The sequence below is a fragment of the Mizuhopecten yessoensis genome, unplaced genomic scaffold (genome assembly GCF_002113885.1).
Source record: "Mizuhopecten yessoensis strain PY_sf001 unplaced genomic scaffold, ASM211388v2 scaffold11145, whole genome shotgun sequence".
Taxonomy (NCBI): Eukaryota; Metazoa; Mollusca; class Bivalvia; order Pectinida; family Pectinidae; genus Mizuhopecten; species Mizuhopecten yessoensis.
This window is the reverse complement of record NW_018408902.1, coordinates 1,151,008-1,165,534: the sequence shown is the minus strand read 5'-3', so window position 1 is coordinate 1,165,534 and position 14,527 is coordinate 1,151,008. Positions and strand designations below refer to the sequence as shown.

General features: G+C 35.9%; 1 protein-coding gene across 1 annotated transcript; it reads left to right on the top strand.

Annotated features, from left to right (window-relative positions):
- The first annotated feature begins 4,274 nt into the window (after nt 1–4,274).
- Nucleotides 4,275–14,459, top strand: LOC110466862 (group XV phospholipase A2-like). The gene is made up of 6 exons (XM_021523657.1): nt 4,275–4,449; nt 7,853–8,009; nt 9,273–9,391; nt 10,949–11,047; nt 11,360–11,587; nt 12,486–14,459. Exons 1-6 carry the CDS (start codon nt 4,344–4,346, stop codon nt 12,998–13,000), a joined length of 1,224 nt encoding a protein of 407 aa, XP_021379332.1. The 5' UTR covers nt 4,275–4,343; the 3' UTR covers nt 13,001–14,459.
- The last annotated feature ends 68 nt before the right edge of the window (nt 14,460–14,527 follow it).

Below are 14,527 nucleotides of genomic sequence, written 5' to 3'. Positions count from 1 at the left end.
TAAGAAGAATGATTAAAACATAAGATGACAATAAGACTAGATATATCGAGAAATTATACAACAAGCAAGCACTACAAAACGAATTACATAACAAACGCATTATATAACGAGTTAAGCACTACAAGCAAATAATATAACAAACCAAATACTAGCAGCTAGCCAAAACATTAACAAATAGCACTGCAATCAAGTAACATGACGACAGAGCACAGCAAGCAAATCACACGACCTCAAAGCATAACCAGCAAACTACATAACAAAAAAAAAGCACTAAATGGTAATATAATTGGCAAGTAATGCCAGCAAAGCATGTGCCATGCAAAGCATCTTAAGCACGCTATACAACAAGCAAGCACCATATCGAATTATATAACAACATATAGTATGAGAAATATAGATATATAAAAAGAAAAGTGACAAACTAGCGTGAACACAAGAAGCAGTTGCAGAGTGAGTCACCCAGGGTGCCGAGTAGTGTGGAAAAAACGGGAAAGAACGAGCTGTCCTGAGCTCAGTAGGTAGACTGTTCCACACCCTGACTGCCTCAAAACGGAAAGACTTCAAGCCAAACCTGGTGGTGTTCACTCTTGGAATCTAGACTGTGCTTCCTTCACTGAGATTATAAGAAACATTTTTAAGCACGATATGATCTTGAACATATGCAAGTGATAAAATATTTACCATCTTAAAAACTTCTTTGGCCATCAACTTAATACGCCTTACATGTAAATAATCCAACTTACAGTTCATTAAAATATTATGCAGCGGGGTAGTGTGGTCATCTAACACAAAACGTAAGGCTCGTTCCTGTGTTTTTTCCATTTTTGATGTACTGTTTTACTGCAGAAGTGCCAGGCCAGAGGGCAATAATTAAAATTTGACATAATAAAAGATTGGAATATGGTCATTCTGCTTTGTTTAGCATATGATGCTCTACATCAGCATGTTCCCTTACCAACAAGATACAGGGAAGGACAGGTGGCTAACTTCTGGACTTAGTATTCACTAACGAAGAAGGTATGGTCGACAATGTTGTACATATGCCAGGTCTTGATCTCAGTGACCACTTGTTGTTGACTTTTTGCTTAAATTTGTGTATTGACACAGAAAATAACATCACGGTGAAAAGGAACTTCCAAAAAGGGAACTGCAACACAATTCGTGGAAAACTATTAAATAATGATTGGCACTCATTACTAGAGGGGATGACAACGGAAGAATCGTGGAAGACCATTGCTGAAATCTTATCATCATTGGTAGAGGAAAATATACCAGTGAGCAAGGTCAATCACGATAAACTGAAGGAATCAACCCCTCTAGATATGACATCAAAAGGAAACGAGGAAAATGGTATAAATACCAACACTGAAGAACTGAGGAGAACTGGGCTAATTACAACAGATCAAGAAATCAAGCAACATCTTCGATCAGGGCCTCAAAACACCTCTCAGAAGTCAAAAATTTCCTGTGTTAAACTTTTTTTCTTATATGGATTTTTGGAAAAAGGAGTTAATGGCATAGTAGTAAATATCTCCGTGTATTCGTTTTTGTGCTATGATCGGTTAAAGATACCAATTTAACACAACATGTGATTTTTTGGGTTTTGACCATTTGCAGAACAAATTCATACAATTTTTTCCAAGTGTGTTATCAGATATGTATGAATGTTTGTAGAATTGATGAAAATATTATTTTCTTTTAATCTATGGAAGTAAAATTTCTTAATATTATGCTTTCAACTCAGAAAGCCGATTTTAGTTACCCCTACCCCCTATTTTTTAATGAAAAAATACTCAATTTTTACCTTTTTTGCAGATTAAACGCTTGATAGAAAAAGTTCTGGTATTAAACTTTTTTAAAATATTTAATGAATTAAATGAAAATGTGTTTCTCTTTCTAAAATGCTTCTTTTTTTTGTGTTATTTTTTTACCTTTTTCGGGGTCAAAAATCAAAAGTGCTTCAGTAACACTAAACACGTAAAATAATATCAATAATGTATAATTTTCGAGTTTCTTGCATATCATTTTTATCATATTGAACATTATAAAGTTGTACAGCAAAATTTAACCTGCAACAATCAAAAATGGCGACACAATGACAATTTAAGTGGTCAATCTAGTGTCAAAAAAGGTGAAATTTTGGCCTATTTTGAAGCGCAAGAAATACACATTAAAACACATTTTCAAAATGGCCGCCGAATTGGTAATTTTTTTAAATCCTTCTAAAAAAGGTTCTTCCAACAGCAGGCATCTAGTTTTTTGACATATTTTGCATGTGTGTTTTTGCTAATAAATTTGATCGTAATTTGTTAAATATTACAAAAACCCATAACACCAGATCAAAACGAGACTTGAACGTGATTAAAACCTCAGAAGAGTACATCCTTAACAAAACTCGCCTACTTGTTATAGTGTTGCCGGACCGATCAACTAAGTTTTACAAGGATACGCTTTTAGAAGCATAAAGTGCTTAAAACGGTGTTAAATTGACATAATTGATAAACATGTACCAACTCTTTTGAGAGCAGCAAGTTGCTTAGCAGCTTTTCTACATATGTTAGAGATGCGGGTATCAAACTTGAGGTTGTGGTCAATATTGACATCCAGAAGATTTACAGGATCTGCACACTGTATAACAGAATCCGAGATGTTAAAAGATTTGATGCTGCTATTAGCCTTGGTGCCAACACAAATAGCCTGAAATTTATCAGGGTTGGCTTTCAAACCATTGTGTTCGAACCAAGATATAAGCTTATTGGATTCTCTTTCTAAAACATTTTTCAAAACATGCTGGTCTCCATGTGTGTAAGATTAAGTATTATCATTAGCATAGTTGTATAAAATACCGTCTTTAGTAGTAAGAAAAATGTCATTTATAAAAATAATGAATAAAAGCGGCCCTTGGGGTACCCCCTAGACAAAGCCTAGGAAGAGTTTGAATATATTTTGAAAGTAACTATTTAATTGATCATGTAAAATACGTTCAAAGACCTTAGACATGACTGGTAATATACTGATGGGTCTATAGTTGGCTTTGTCTAAGGGGTCATTTTTTTGTAGATAGGAATCACTTGTGCCCGTTTCAAAGAGTTTGGAAAAGATTCCTTTTTAATACAATGATTCATTAGAGTTGATAGGGGGTTACATGGAGAAGAAGTACTAGAGTTTAGAATTCTAGCAGGAATGCCATCCACTCAAGCAGATTTTTTACAGTTTAACTTGCTTAAGGGTTTTAAGACAGTTTTTGGACTAACTGGAACAAATTGAAACTGTGATCTGTGTTTAGATTGGAAGAAATGGATTTGACACTGTCATGAGTAGATAGGTCTGACATAGATTCAAGATTTTGGCCTTTATCAGTGGCTTCGTTGGTTAAATAATTATCAAAAACCTCACTGAATGATACTGTCGTCTTCCTGCAGAATGGCAGTATGGTCGCTGTTTGGACATTTTTTATATAGGAAAGTGTTAATAGTCGGCCAGAAATCTTATGAGTTTGGGCCGCTATGGCAGCGTTCGAGAAAATAAACTCTCATAGATTCTCGTTGGATCTTAATAACGAGATTTCTATGGGTTTTGTACAATAGCCAGTTATGAGGTGCACTACATTTTTCAAGCTTAAGCTTGTTAAAAAAAATGTTTGTTTTTTTATATAAATAGCCCACCTAAGCTTACTATTAAACTAGAGTAATTTCTTAGCTCTAGACACTTTCTGTTCATCGATGATGTCTTTGAGCAAGGTGCCATACGCCCAATCCATATCATCTGCCTCGAAACATATGTACATGAGGTATGACAAGGAATCTTATTCATGGCTTGGCTAACAGATTCCTTATCAAAGTTTTATCATTTTTGGCCATATATACGCAGATACATCCTCGATACTCAAGGGGTAACGTTCACTTACGCTCGCTGCACCCCTGGAATTTGAAGGCAAACGGCTATGTATTTGATTGGTCTCGGGTAGGCCGAACGTTACGGAGGAGCGACGCCCGACTTCAAAGTCAATAAGATTTACCGTTACGCGACCGCGAGATTCTTTTGATGCACATCAAAGGATCAAACCTTCAATTTTGTCATGACATATTCCAGGGGTGCAGAGAGCGAAAAGTGAACGTAACCTCTGGATATCGAGGATGGTGCAGGTACGTGGGTAAAGCACTACCGTGTAACAAAAAAATGGAATAAAAGGGAAGTAACTCGTACTGAAAAGGTTTTATAAATTCATGCCAGTCGTTTTCCGCACGCTTCCGTTTCCGTACACAGGTCCGATTTTTATAATCGCCTTATAACTAAGGGCGTCCCGAGAGTTGTAGCCTAGTTTTTCATCACATGTCGGGAGGATGTCATGTAAGGAGTTGTTGGCCATACTGTTTTTATGTGGATGTCTTCACTATTCATTCGAGAAGCCTAATTCAGTTGGAAAGACCCTGTCCCCGGTGATTTTAAGTATGTATTGATATCAATTCATGGTTTATAACCTGTTGTTTACACGTGTGCACGCGTGATGATCAAGAAAAATCTTATGCAACATAAGATCAATAAATCTACGTTGTTTGAGCCGGCACTCTTAACCGTACTCTTTCGATAATTGTATGGAAGTAAAAGCACAAATATATTGATTCAATGCTTTTAAATAAGAGAGGGTGGGGAGCAAATCGTCCGACCCCAGGCCTAAGCCGTAAGCCCCCGTAGACCTAATGCCTCATATGTTGCATCGTGACGCCCCAACCATTTCGCCCCGCAATATCGAAAGGTATTATTGGCATCCGGTAGTTTCGCCCTAATCCGGGTCGTTTTCCAACGAGTTATTTCGCTCGAAAATATTTTAGAGTGAATTTTTAATCATGTTTTTGTTTTCTGTATGGCTGAAACAGTCTCATTTGAAGATCTCTTTTTAGTATCGCTAACGTGGTCTTTTCTGTCATTTGTTAGACTCCTAAGACTCCTCAACACAGACTACCCTGGATGGACATCTCACTTCGCCGCCTCACAAACAAGTCTAAACGCCTCCGCCACAAATCAAGGACAAATCACAAACTTATCCACACATACAAAACAGTAAAAGCTGAAGTGCAAAAACAATTTACACGCAATGCATACTTACAATACATTGAGAAGATGATCACAGACCTACCAATAGGCGAAGCTGAAGACCCCAACACAAGGAACAAATACAACCCGAAAAGACCTTCTCTTTCATTAAAACCACAAAAAAAGAAAACACAGACAGGCAAACTATTACTAAATGAACAGTTCCAAGACGCTTTCACACCAGAACAAAACACAACAATACCTGACAAAGGAATATCACCTCATCCACCCATGCCAGATATACACATCACATGCCAAGGAGTCGACAAACTACTAAATAACATTAACCCACACAAAGCAGCATGCCCAGACCATATACACGGCAGAATACTAAAAGAACTTGAGGATATCACAGCACCTATACTAACAAAAATATTCCAAACATCACTTGATACAGGGACATGTACATTACCCAGTGACTGGAAACACGCCGACGTAAACCCCATATACAAAAAAGGAGACAAATACAACCCAACAAACTACAGACCAATATCACTCGCATGCATTGCATGCAAACTCCTAGAACACATCATCACAAGCGCGACCATGAAACACTTAGAAGACAACAAAATACTGCACGACCTACAACATCGCTTCAGCACATCAAGATCTTGCGAAACACAACTCATTACATTCATACAAGACCTTGCACAGAACCACAACAACAACAAACAAACACACATTATCATAATGGATTTTGCCAAAGCCTTCGACAAAGTCCCACACAAACATCTACAGTACAAGCTAAATTATGACGGCATCACCGGAACCACTTTAACATGAATAACAGACTTCCTATCACAACGCACTCAAACAGAAGTACTTGAGGGAAAACACTCCGACAAAATCTCAGTAACATCTGGAGTGCCTCAAGGAACCTGTTTGGGACCAGTCCTCTTCCTCATATACATCAACGACTTCCCCAAATACATATCACACAGTACACTAAGACTTTTCGCAGATGACAGCATACTATACAAAACAATCAACAACAAAGACGACAAATGCACCATACTCACTATATCACCAAAATACACACAAATTAAACACCAATACACACTCCATGACCACACACTAGAATATATAACTTCAAACAAATAGCTGGCATCACACTTCAAAACAACTTAAAATGGGACAAACACATTAACAACATCACATCAAATGCAAATAAATCACCAGGCTTTCTGAAACGCAACCTAAAAATAAATTCACCACACATAAAAGAACATGCATACAAGGCCATTGTAAGACCAAAACTTGAATACTGCTCTTCAGTTTGGGACCCACATTATACAAATAACATAAACCAATTAGAAAAAGTACAACAAAGAGCAGCACGATATGTCCTAAACAAATACCAGAACACAAGCTCAGTCACAGACATGATACACAACTTGCAATGCCCAACACTACACACATGCAGAACAAGAACACATTATTCTTCTCTACAAAATAATACACCAACAAGTAGCAATACACACTTTGAACAATCTCATCCCGGCAGACACCAGAACACGTCAAGGACATGGCGTAGTTACAGACATATCTACACATCCAAAGACACATACAGACACTCATTCACTCATTTCCATACACCATAATACAATGGAACCTCCTACCAACAACAATAATTCAATCAAATACACTAGCAGAATTCAGGACATGCACCACATACAACATAATCAAACATATACAAAACCTACAACATAACTAACACTCACTCACTGTTTTTATCCTATAGCAAATAACAAAAAAAAATCAAAAAAATATCACTACATAATTAACGCACAATAGCACAACTACCCTACTTCCGTAATCGTCGGTATCGACGGAGGAAGTCTATCAGATGAAGATGAAGATTCGTACATTTTGACCACATCTGATTATAACAGGTCCGCAAAACAGTTTTAAGTTTCTGAAATCATTTAAAACAGTAACGTTACAACTGATAAAAGTAACTTTAAAATAAACATTTGTATTAGGGTGAAACAACGTACGATTTAGGGTGAAACAACCAATGGTGCAAACAGGATTTAAGGTGAAACGACTGGAATAATAAAACATCTGCAGCAAAAATCATATCTCAACAAAATTGTAAACAGTATTTTTCAACAAACGTTATCACTCATAATTTCAAAAAAGTAGGCCGATCAACAGATGTTTTTTATTCTAGGCACACTTATTTAAAGTCATCCTCATTCATTTCATTTACTAAAGAAGAGTAATCTTTTGCCATACCAGAGCCTCTAGGTATCGTGTTGTTCATCATTGGTCAACAATATCTTCAAACGACTTCTAAACCTCTAAATTCAACCAAAATATACCTGGGTGGTTGGGATTCAGAATTGTAAAAATTTGGGCTGAGCCTCCTTGATGTTTGGAGGCAGAGCCAAAATGGATAATTTGGCATTTGCTTAAAAGTTTTCTTCTCTAAAACTATGAGATAGATATCAACCATATTTGGTTGGAAGCATTCTTAGGAGCTGGAGAATTAAATTTGTAATCAACAACTAGAAACCTGAAGATGCCAAAGTTTTCTGCCAAGTAGAATTTTGATATTTTTTTTGTTTTTTCTTTATAATGATGGACTCAAGTTTATGTTTCTATACATACTTTCTTTTCATAACTTAATGATACATCAGCAGGAACTATTTCATTTGGGTAAAATCATTTGTTTTGAACTTATATAAGTAATATTGATAGAAATGATGATCTTAACAAGTATTAACAACAGTGACAAAACTTTGCTATTTTTCAGTGCCTGGTGATGGAGGGAGTCAGTTCTTTGCCAAGCTGAATAAAACAACTGTTCCTCATGTCTTCTGTGAAAAGAAAACAGCTGATTATTTCGATCTGTGGCTCAACATTTATGAGTTGGCACCCTACTTGATTGACTGTTTCACAGATAATATGAGGTAATTTTCTGACCCAATATATGTACATGTACATATAGTAGTACCAAACTTAAAATGTACAAATTATTAGTAGATCAAACTAAAATTTTAAAATCAATTAAAGAGTTGATTGAAGTAAAGTCAAACTCACAAAAAAATTCAGGTTATTATTAATTATGTATGTTTTAAATTTTACCGGATAGAACGAATGTACTCGGATACCTGTTTGAGAGGACAATGTCATTACCGGTACTTGACAATAAAGTTGCGAAATGATTGTTTCAGTAATCCCAGATAATGGATCATCCTCAATATCCAGACATATTCCAGGGGTGCATAGAGCCTGAGTGAGCGGAACCCCTGGGTATCGAGGATGATATTCGATTTACAAATAGTGCTGTATTTTCATTAACCAGAAACGATAGTTTGGTCAAACTCTAATCTTGGTAAATATTTCACATGTTATTTAACGACTGTGTCTAGTTTTGTATAATTCTCATCACTTGTTGTCTATGTAGTGTAAATATAGGATGTAAGATGGTGTTCAGATTTTCAATGCTGAGTGTGGAAACATACCATTTTATTTTCTGATGACTTTGGAAGTTATAAAATGAATTGTAAGAAAAGAAAGGTTGAAATGTAAGATACATATAAAGGTTGGACATCTCCCCCTGTTAAGTTTGTTTTAGCCTTGTGAAAATAAAGCTTGTATACCTGGTAGTACTGGGATACAGTTGTTGTGTTTCAGATTTCAGTAACCATGTTTGAAGTTTGTTTTTGGCAACTCTAAAAGTTACAAATTAAAACGACAATCATATTTGATGTCATTTTATTTTTATTTTTGGAAGATAAGGCATCCCTAATACTTACATTCATTGCATTACTAGTATTTTCCATTATCAATGAAAACCTTTAGAATTTTATGATTAGTAAAAAATGTATGCTTTATTCTTGGTTTATTAGAGGTGTCAACTATATATATTTACCATTTACCGTTGGATACTACTGACCCTCCTGGGCGATGGCTGTTCTATTCATTGGACAAACATAATAATAAGTGTTATCAAAATTTTTGTGAGATGAACAGATTCCAAAAATGATAAATATAAGTATTGAACTGCTTTCAGTTGTCATTCATAGGCAATATGAATGCCAACTGAAAGCAGTTCAATGCTTAAATACAGTCAAACATAGTTCTCCAGAAAGCTATTTCCCTTAGTTGTCAGTCATGTATTAACCTGATTATATAGTGATATATGATCGTGACCACGACTTTGATTGCAGGTTGGTTTATGATCGCAAGACTCACACCACCCACAATGCACCAGGGGTTGACATACAGATACGAGGCTGGGGAGATACAGAAACGGTGGAGTGGCTTGATCCTTCTCACTTTGGGTTCAGTGAGTATATTTTGGTTTTATTCAATGCCCCTTGAATTGGCTTAACATGTTTTGACAGGGGTACTTTTGATAGAACATTACTTTCCACATTCCACATTCGTCATTCATTCCATCCACCTGGGCGAATTTTGAGAAATACAGCTTGTTGGCACTACTTCTCAGAAAGTACTGGAGTGATCTTTCTCAAATTCACAGCTAGGTTTCCAATGGTCTAATATTGTTCATGTTACATTTCGAGACTGATTGGAAAATAGGATGACAGTTTTGCTATCATTAACTCTCAAGAGGTACTGCACAGGTTTTTATTAAATTTCATATATATGTTGATATTTACAGGTCCTAAATTGTGCATGTTTCATTTTGAGACTGATCAGAAAAACACAATTGTCACAATGTAGCCATCTTGGATTTTGCCAGTTCCAGTTTTTTAGCTCACTTGCTCGAAGGGCAAGTGAGCTTATGTCATAGTGCAGCGTCCTCCATCAACTTTTCCTTTAAACAACTTCTTCTGAAGAACAGACAGGCCTAGAGTCATGATATTTGGCTGAAAGCTTCGTTGGTAGGAGCCTGACAAAGTTTGAGTCAGAGGGGTCAAATGTGTCAACCACTTCAAACGACTTCTGATGAACTGAAAGGTATAGAGTCTTCATATTTGGCTGGTTGCTTCCTTGGATAGAGCCTGACAAATATTAAAAATTATAATGACATTCACCTACTTACAAGGTCACAGGCATCAAATATGTCAAACACCTCAAACAACTTCTGAAGAAGAAACAAAAAGCATAGAATCATATAATAATATTTGGCCGGTAGTTTCAACAGATGGAGCCGACAAAGTTAGCAAGTGAAATATTTGTAGTACAGGATAATATTTATTGAGAATATTTTGCTATGACTGTTTAAATATTCAGGTGAGCTATACAGGCCCTCTGGGCCTCTTGTTATCTCTATCTCCCAATAAGCGGTAGATAGATTTTCCTCAAGTTTCAAATTTAGGTTCCCCTTGTTACAAATTAAGTACTTTACTAGTAAATACTATTACCAAATAGGTAAAACAGAAATCTCATTTTAAAAGAACAATGTCATACACCGAAGTATGAAGCTTTGATCAAAAGTTACCACAAGGTGCATTTACATTTTAAATAACTCAATCCAATAGATAAAAAAAAAGAGTCAAAATCAATCTTACATAGATCCAATGATGATGGTACGATGGTGGGCACCAATATCCCTCTGGGATCTCTTGTTTCAAGACAGAGTGGGAGGGGCAATTTATTACGTACGCTGAACCAAAGTTTAATATAATACATTGAACCATACTGAAGGAGCTTACATTGAAGTCGTAAAAGAAGTATACAGATTTATGTCATAACTGTTATGAGAGAAAGGCAGGGCCAGTTTAACAATTCATGTTTAAACTTTAATCTCATGCAGAACTTCATTCTGTGATACTTACCTAACTCATTATGATAGTTAAAACTGTTGATCAGTGTGTTTGTGAAGAGACTGAAAATGAAATGTTGCATTAATTTGTTTTGATGATCATTGTGGTTACAGCAAGTTACTTCTACTACATTGCCCTGGATTTGGAATCCTGGGGATACAAGCGTGGTGTCTCCATCAGGGGAGCACCGTACGACTTCCGCAAGGCACCAAGTGAGTTGGCACATTCTTACTTTATAAGTCATAATTGGAGTCGGTGATAGTTTTGCTCAGTTTTACAGCTGAATACAAGCTGTTTCCCTTGGCTAAAAAGTGCCTTATTTTCCCAAAATGACCAAAAATTGAGGAATGTATTCCCAATTTCAATACAAATAATGCTATATTTTCCCAATTCATAATGGAACAGGCTGTTGTAAAATTTAGGTAACAAAAACACTGTACGTTTAGAGACTCTTGATAATGATGTTCAACTCTCTGTCAGAAACCAGACTTTGTATAATGAATGTTTTGGTCCTCTGTTGATAGATGAGCTTGGAGGCATGTACAAGAAGCTTCAGACCTTGATAGAGGAAACCTACACGCTTAACAACAACACTTCTGTTACACTTCTTGGCCACAGCATGGGGAATCCTGTCACACTCTACTTCCTCAATCATATGCCACAGGCCTGGAAGGACAAGTACATCAAGTCCTTTATCAGTCTGGCTGGTGTGTGGGCAGGTGTCATCAAAACTCTCCGACTCTTTGCTTCAGGTCAGACAAATAAATATTATCTGATATAGTGGAAATATTATATTGATATAATTCACATTTTTGTTGCAGAAATAATTTTGAAGTTTACTTCAAGATTTCTTAGAAAATAGAAGCTTTTTTTCATTCCCTTATGATTTCGCAATGAATAGATTATTTTTCATCCCCTTAGTTGAGGGAGTATTAATTTATCTTTTTTTATTGGTTCGTCTTTTGACATGTTTAGACTTTGTGTTAAGCTCCATTTATCTAATACATGTACAAACAGTCCCACTGTCATCCAACTGCATACGAATGTACATATTCAGGAGCACTACACCATCATGTGATATGTAGGTCAGTGTTACCTAGATTTTCTGCTTCACTGACTTGGGTTAGATTTTGCATAATTTACCTCCAGATTTGCGTTCATTTTAATCAGCTGATCCATTTCTCTGATATTGAGCTAGTCCCATTGTCATCAAACTTTACATGCAGATACTTCTTGAGTACTTCACCGTCATACAACATATAGGTCACTGTGACCAGTATTTTCTACTTAACTGACTTTGGTTAGAATTTGCGTTTTAACTCCATTTCCATCAAAATTTTGTAATTCATACAGATTTCTTTTGTTCATTTTACATTCTGTAAATCTAAGACAGGGCCTCCAATTCATCAGCTGAAAATTGACAGTTTGTCATCATTAAAAAGTACAATATTTGTAAGTGCCCCATTTCCCTTCATACATCAAGAGGTTAGTGTTGAGGTAAATGATTTATTAAGTTTTAACTCATAGAATGTATAAATGTTCTGTTTGAGTTTTAAAACAAATTGGCTTATATATTTATGTTTTCACTGAAAAAAAGGGGGGTTCAATAGTAAAAACTGACCAATAATGAACCAGAAATGTGTTTTGTAGGAGACAACTTGAATGTGTATGTGGTGGAGGCTCTAAAGGCACGGTTAGAGCAGAGGTCAATGGCTAGTACAGCATGGTTAATGCCCTCTGACCTCTACTGGTCCGCTGATGAGATCTTGGTCACGCGTCCAGAGAGGAACTACACAGTGAAGGACTTCAAACAATTTTTCTTGGATCTTAACTACACAGATGGCTATTACATGCACCTTGATACAAAAGACCTGATCCGAGATCTCACCCCACCAGGTGTAGAAGTTCACTGTTTACACGGCTATAATATATCCACGCCAGGAAGATTGGTGTACGGTCCGAACATGTGGCCAGACACACAGCCTAAAGTGATTCCGGACGATGGAGATGGAACTGTCAATATACGAAGTCTAGTCGCCTGTAAAAAGTGGCAAGGGAAACAGAAACAGAATGTGTACCATAAACAGTTTAATGGGGCAGAACACATGGAGATTTTAAAGGATCCGAGAATAAAGGAATATTTAAAATCAGTTCTTGTGCCCTAACATCGTTTAACTGTACCTATAGGATGTTTTAGTGCCCTAACATCATTTAACTGTACCTATAGGATGTTTTAATTCTGTACATATACATGAAAGCTTATATGTAAATACCAAGGTATTTATATATGAGGCCTTGATGAAGATTTACGATCTTGTCAAACTTTTAACCAAGCTCACTGCAAAGATGCCTTCTAAGTTTATATAAATATAAACTCTATTTATGTTACAACAAGTATGAAACAAGTTACTTCAACTTATATCAATTACTCTTGTTTGCCTAGATGTTAGCGCTCTCTGGGTCTTAGTGTGGTAGGAAATCGGAGTACACACAGGAAACTGAAGTACACAGAGAAAACCCACATGGTCGGGCAGGTGACCCAATACGTCTGAACGGGGAATCGAGCCCCAGTCGCCATGGTGAACAGCAAGTGCATTATCCACTGCGCCACCCAACCACCTTTAAGTTTGAAAGATACTTTCAATTTGTTTTATGAATCCAAAGTTTCTTTCTCTGGTATTAAGTTATTTTGCTTTTGGCTCTAGATAATATTTACTATTTTTTATTGCTGCAGTTTCAGAAACAGAACGTTATATAGATAAGCCAAAAGCACATATATATGAAGCAGAATGTGTGAAAGTTTGCCATGGGTGAGAGTTTGATCATGTGTGTTAGTTAGTGGTCTTGCTTTCCATTCTATTTAGAAATAACATTGTGTTATTTTCACTTGGTAAGTATATAGTAATGATGGCTAAACTCTCATCAAAACAAAAGCGTAGTGTTACTTTAGACTTCTGGGATGAAACAGAAAAAGAATTTGAAATGTAAAAGGCATTTCCCTATATCCATCCATTAGGGATAAAATGATATGCTTACAACAGAAAATATCATTTCAAACACTGAATCATAACATATGTATGGATTTAATATCAACCTAAACTGAACATTAATTGCTAGCCATTGGCCGCTTTCATTGACTGCATTCCAAATGCTAGGACTTAGTGTTGTTTGTTTATGAAATAGGGACAGACCTAGAGATTTAACGCTGCTTTCTGGTGAGCCTTTGCAAAGACCTTCGAAACCTGCATTAACATTTATATACATCAACAAATATCCCCCAGGTCTGTTGCAGGTTTCCAAAACTTTTCCCCCTAATTGTAACGACTAATTCCCAATAAAAACCTTAATTGAAATCTACCATTTATCCAGCATCAGAATACTCTTAAAAGAAATTAATTATGATATTATTTAAAAAAATAATTTATAAAGTGCCTTAAAAACACCTGCTTATCTTATTATAAGGCTCATATTTAATCCAGGTCTTAATCGTAAATCTTATACGAGAGATAAAATATCATCTAGATGTTCTCCGGTTGATTTGTGGTTCCACCAACTTCATTGTAAAGACTTTATCCGAAAACCATCTTTAGTCAGGATTAAGAAAGTTACTTGGTGTTATTATTTTGTTTATTTTTTATTTTATTTTATTTTTTATTTTTTTTTTTATTTTTTTTTTTTTTTTTTTTTTTTTT